The 5,879-nt window shown below is 48.1% G+C and overlaps 1 protein-coding gene across 1 annotated transcript; it reads right to left on the minus strand.

Annotated features, from left to right (window-relative positions):
• Window positions 1–3,551: 3,551 nt before the first annotated feature.
• On the minus strand, window positions 3,552–5,681 carry FAM84A (family with sequence similarity 84, member A). Its single transcript, XM_006880669.1, has 2 exons — window positions 5,462–5,681; window positions 3,552–4,466 (listed from the first exon to the last, which is right to left on the minus strand). Exon 2 carries the CDS (start codon window positions 4,428–4,430, stop codon window positions 3,552–3,554), a length of 879 nt encoding a protein of 292 aa, XP_006880731.1. The 5' UTR covers window positions 4,431–4,466; window positions 5,462–5,681.
• Between the last annotated feature and the right edge of the window lie 198 nt (window positions 5,682–5,879).

The raw sequence follows: 5,879 nt of genomic DNA on the forward strand, positions 1-5,879 counted from the left end.
TATTTTATGAACATCAATAGCATGCTTTTCTGGAAAAAAAATTAATCATTAATCAGCCAAGAGTCCACAATATACAAACATGACCATGACACAAAGGGGTCAGGAAACATCAAAATTTTAAAGATTTAGTAAAATCATGTAATGTCCTAGAATTTACAGCTGTTTCTGTGTTTGATGTTCTAATCTGACACAAATGTTTTCTAATTACAAGTAAATATGTATCGGAACTCTTTTATCTAAAATGCTACCATGATAGGAATTGACATCTTTAAGTACTAAAGAACCTTGAATTGACATTGATACATTTTTTTTAATAACGCAGTGTATGTAACTTCCACAGAATTTTTTTTAAACAAAGGAATACATTTCAGGACTAAGGGGGTTTCAAGATATTCTGATTTGCTTGAATAATGCCAGCTCTCATTGTTCTTTTTTTTTCCAGCAAAATACATTAATAAAGCACTCTGTGAAATAACAGTAATCTTTTCATTTACTTTTTGGTCTCTTAATTTTTTAAAAGTAGACAGGGAGCAGAGGTGTAAGGCTTTATTTCCTGGCTGACAGAACCACCTTTACTGTTGCTATACTCAATTTCAATAAAGTTTCTATGAAACTCTTATCTCTTCAAGAAAAGGATTTGTAAAACTAAATTCTGGACCTCTATTAAAATGCTAGGATGCTTTCAGGTAAATGTCAATACCTCTGGTAAAGTCCAGAGATAGGACATTCACTCACTTATAAAAAAAAAAAAAATCAGAATGTGTCCACAGAACACCAATACCATCCATGAAGAAAACATTCACTTTCTTAATGTCTATTTTAGCATGAAGTGATTTACTCTTTGAGGGTCAAGTCTCTCCATGATGCACTATTCTGTTACTATCAGCACTGATCCACACATCATTATTCCTATTACAACAGAATATGAGTGATCGAACCCTTAAAGTGATTTTGTCACTAGCGTCTTACTATTGTTCATTTATAGAACTATTATCACCAACTGAATTTTTAACAGGTAACTTTATTGATGAATGTTAATTTGATTTTCAAATTATTTTTATTGCCAGAATAGCCTCATGAAGTATAAAACTGATAAATTATTTTTTCGTTAAGAGTGGCCCTCTTAGCGCAAAATCTAACAGATTATGTGTCATCAGAAGAGATCAAGCTTTGTAACATTAGATGTGCTAGAGAATGATTCATTTCTTTTGCTGAAGCCTCACCTTTGGAGTGACAAGTGGAAGCCAAAATATTAAGGAGTCCTGTTGGAACAAGGGAATAGGATGGTGTTTAATAGATCAGGGAACCAAGACACAGTAGTAAGACACAGTAAAGAATGTAGAGTGTGTAGATACAATAAAGAATTTTGCTTTATGATCTGCCATCCTGTTATATGAAAAGGAATAAGTTAGGGAAATAAATAACTTTCAGTTCTCTGTACATGCAAAGGTAATATAGTTATTACAAAATTCTGCTGCTGTATGTACTGGAAAAAAAGCATGTGCATTTCAACATTTTAAAAATAAATCACTCAATAGACTTAAGAAAAATACTTTAGTTCATATTTCATTGAGCTGACCTTTTGATTTAAGATCAGGGAAAGGATGAAAACCAAAACCAAAATAGAAATGAATCATTTACCATGGGGGTAAGGGAGGGGAGGGGAGAAGGGCATTCTGAGTCCCAGCTAACTTTGACTAGTTTTTATTGCATTATTTTTTAAATGCCCAGAAATGGCTTTGGCCAGGTTTGCAGTTCAACTAAATCACCAGCTGCCAATAAGCAAGTGCTTGCAACAATTAGCTAAACACCAATATTTGAGAAATTCCCTTGAAAGAGATGCTGTAGATATCTAACACATATGGACGCATGTAACAATCGAGCTGCTTCTGAACAAGGAGAAAAGTTTGTAACTCTTTGCCCAAGGAAGGGGTTTCTTGCAGCCTTATTTTATATTTGTTTTTAAACACATTAACCTTGAGCTTACACATCTTTTCCTCTGTTCAGGAATGAACTGTGACATTGGCAAATGAGGAGGGATAAAAAGCCAGCAACTCTAGATTCACTTATAAGGAGATTAGAGGGAAAGGAATAATAATAAAAATAGTGAAAATATGGAATGGCAATGATAGACAACATGGAGAAAGAAGGGAGGGGGGAAATGAAACCTGCCAACAATTTCCACTAAAACAGTAAACCCTTTAACTGACAGAAATTCAGTATAAGATACACACTGATTAACAAGTCCATCACTGCTAGGGATGCTGTTGAAAGCAAAAAAAAAAGAGAGAGAGAGAAATAAATTAACTACAATAGTCAGCAAATGAATTCTCATAAGATTTGAGAAAAAGAGTGAAAAGGCAATGTTAGCTAAGCTCTTAGCTAAATCCACTCTTAATGGCCCCCAGTATTTAAACTATCATGGATTAAAGCCATGAAAATAAAAATTTCAATTTGAAATTTTATTAGCATGTTGCTAAAATGGTCAATAAAAACATCGACAAGATAGGCTTTGTTGACATTGTTGGAAAACTGCTCTCTCATTTTTTTCAAAACTTTATTTCCACTTGCCCACCTTCTGAGATATCTATGTTAGGTAAAGCCAAACTAAATATACTGGCTATGGTGTTGTAATAATGCTGGTTTCTGGAATGTTTGCCATGTCTTCCCACCCCACTCCCGCTCCCTCCATTAAAAATACTATTTCTGAAGTGCAGCCCAAAGGGAGGCGGCAATCTCAGGTTAAAAACAGTAAGTGCCCTTCTCTATCCCTTATGGTGCCCAGACACCAGGTGAGTTACTTCCACTCCCAGGACAGGGCTAGCTCTCCTGACCAAATTAGCTGCGCCATTTTCCTCTGGGGACCCCCTTCCCCCCCAAGGCTTTCCTTCTGCCAGGGAGGAAACTCACAAGCTAATGAAGGTGGGCGGAGGCCTTCGCTTCTGGGAAACACACACTATCTGGTTTAGCCAGGAGCCTAGAACACGATGTCAGGAGCCCTGGGGCCACAGAGCTACAAAAGTTTGGGGTAACCTCAGGACAACCTGGAGCCCCCAAGTGATTTCTCGTGGAGTTATTCACAAGTGCATAAGGGACAGGCTCGATTTCTTGGAAATCTTGCAATCAGGGGACACATCCATACTGGAGCTGCTCTGTTCTCTGGAAACAGTTATCATGGGTCTGAGCCTGTGCGTTTGGGGAGATGGTGGTCCCTTTTGTGTGAGGGAGGTCAAGCCCCTGCTTCCCCAACCCAAATCCTTTCCCTCTTACATCTGGATGGGTAAAGTGCACTCTGGGGCTCCCAACAGTAATATCACTGGGGGTCTCAGCCAGGAGCACAAGGCTGTGCCTGTCCAGTCGCGGGACCAGTTCCTGAGACTTCCTGCCAGTTGCTGGAGGGGAACGAGGAGAGAGCCTAGGCACTGCCCACCGGAGCGGGCACGCGAAGAGGGCTAGGTCTGTGAACTGCCGGCTGCTGTGCCCGCGTGTGGGAAGGAAGGGGAAAGGATCAGGGCGCGGGGACACAGGCGGGGAGGGCTGCCCCTCCGCGGCTACTCCTTGTCATCCACAAGGTCGGCGAGTTCCTGCAGCACTCGTAGGCGGCCGCTGGCGTCGATGCGGCGCTTCTCTCGGATGAGGTCTTCCAGGCTGTGAAACCTGGCCGTGTGCACCTTGTTCTCCCCCAGGTGCACCTTGAGATAGTACTGCAGCTGTGGGGGCTGCGTGCCAGCCGGCACCTCCCCTCCCGCCTTGAACTCCCGCTTGCCAAAGCGGCACCAGGCGGCGAAGCTCTCCGAGTTCGTCCAGCAGATCTCCTCGCTCTTGAGGCCCAGGTGGCCACAGGCGTTCTGCACCACCAGCTCGGCCACCAGCGGGCGGTAGCGGTACCAGCTATTCACCACCCGGCCCACGTTGGCCGCGCCCGCCTCGTACAGGCTGTCCTGGCGGATCTCGCCCTGGTGCAGGTGGATGATCTGCCCGCCGCCCACATAGACCGCCCAGTGCGGGGCGGGCGCGGGCGGCTCCTGCGCGGGCTGCAGCCACAGCAGCTCCAGCAGGTCGCCAGGCTCGCAAAGCGCAGGCAACGCCGAGACCGCGTAGACGCTCAGGTCGGCGCCCTGAGGGCCGCCGCTCACTTTGGAAAAGATGCATTCCTGGCCCCGAAAGGCAGAGAACTGAGTCTCGTTAAGAACCAGCTGGTGCAGCAGGTGGTGGTGGTGGCGGCTGGGGCTCTCTGGACAGGGCGAGCACCCTGGAGTAGCCTTCACACCAAACTTGTCGGGCTGGCCACGTTCGTCCAGGTCCTCCTCCTCATCCGAGAAAAAGTAGGCGACCCCAACCCGCAGCTCGTCCTTTTCGATCCCCGACGGGTCCCCAGTGGGCAATTCACTGTAGTTGAGGTGAGTGATGCGGTCCAGTTGGTTGCCCATCAATGATGCGACGAGGCGAGGCCCAGGAGAGGGGATCTGCACAGAGAAGCACAGAGAAGAAGGCAGAGGGACACGGTCAGGTCAGTGTAGGGCCGTCTCTCCCAGAGTCTCTTTTAACATTGGCAGAGCGCAGGGACCAGGGCGCCGGCCCGCGCGCCCGCACTGGAATCACCTGCGTGAGCAGACTCCCCTGTGTCTCTTGGGAGGCGACAGAGGTGTAAAAGCTGCTTCACCGTCCAGGGAGAGAACGGAAGCCACCACCGAGCTTCCAACCCTGTCTATCCCCCAGCTCAACTCCCACGAGGAAAACAAGCTGGTGAGCAAGCATATAGGGAGTCCTCGCAGAGAGGACAGAGTGGGAAGTGGCCGCGTGGTAGGTGGACACCGCAAAAAAGGGAGAAGAGAGACTGGGCGCCTAAGGCCCCAGAGCCAGGAGCAAATGGCGTTCACATTTCTGTTCCCACCCACTCCAACCCACCTACCAGGTTTCCACTAGGTCACACTCCTCCTCTGACAGCGCCTTGCACAGTAACAACTGGGTCGTCAATAGACAGCCACAACATTTTAAACACTTGGGAGTCCAGGCACTGACCGGCTGAACTACTTTTGCGAGTGACATGCATATGTACACACACAATGACAAACCCTCGCGGCGACACACTGACACACTCAGACGCCCACATTCGCAGCAGCACCCAATTCTTGCCCCACGCTGGCACGCTCCCTGATGCACGTACCCCCGAACAGTCGGACACACCTGTCCACAGGAAAGGTGCACTCTGCCCCTTACTTCTCTTGCCCTTTCCCCAGCAGAGCCAATCTGGTTGCACTGGGTGAGGCTGCTCTGTCTAAAATAATCTAACAAAGAGGCAAGGGAAGAATGGGGGAAGCCAATCCGAGAGTGTATGTGCGAGTGGAGGGGGGGTCCACTTGCTGATAAACGATCCTTCTACCTCCTACCCGGCTCAGGATCCAAATAATTCGATGAAGAAAATCGTTTCCAAGGTAAAGAAAGCCGCGCGGCTTCGTACCCGTGATTTCCCAGCTCCCGAAACCCCAAACTCCTTTAAAGTCTCCTGGTCCCCATGGGTGCTTCGGCGGCGGAGGTGGCGAGTGAGTCCGAGGTGGCGTGGCGGGCTGCAGATCGGCTCTGCCCCGCGCGGAACGGTGAGGTGCCCGGCGCGGTGTTCGTGCGCCTGCCCTTCTGCTCTGGCTGTGGATCCTGCTACCTGGGCAGTTCCGGCTCGGCTCTGCTTTCCCACTGCCTCGAGGACGCTCTAAGTAGCCAGAGCAGCCGGCTCCGGGATCCGCCCCGGGACACGCTCATTGGCTGGAGTGGGAACCCAGGCCTCGTCAATCTCCAGCTAGAGTGGGAGGAGATCAGGGGCGGATCTCCTGCGCGGGCTCCGCCTCGCCCCAGGTCTGCGTGGTCCCCAGCCTGTCGAGCCT

Source organism: Elephantulus edwardii, unplaced genomic scaffold (assembly GCF_000299155.1).
Source record: "Elephantulus edwardii isolate Elephantulus edwardi_28Jun2011 unplaced genomic scaffold, EleEdw1.0 scaffold00009, whole genome shotgun sequence".
In the NCBI taxonomy this organism is placed as follows: domain Eukaryota; kingdom Metazoa; phylum Chordata; class Mammalia; order Macroscelidea; family Macroscelididae; genus Elephantulus; species Elephantulus edwardii.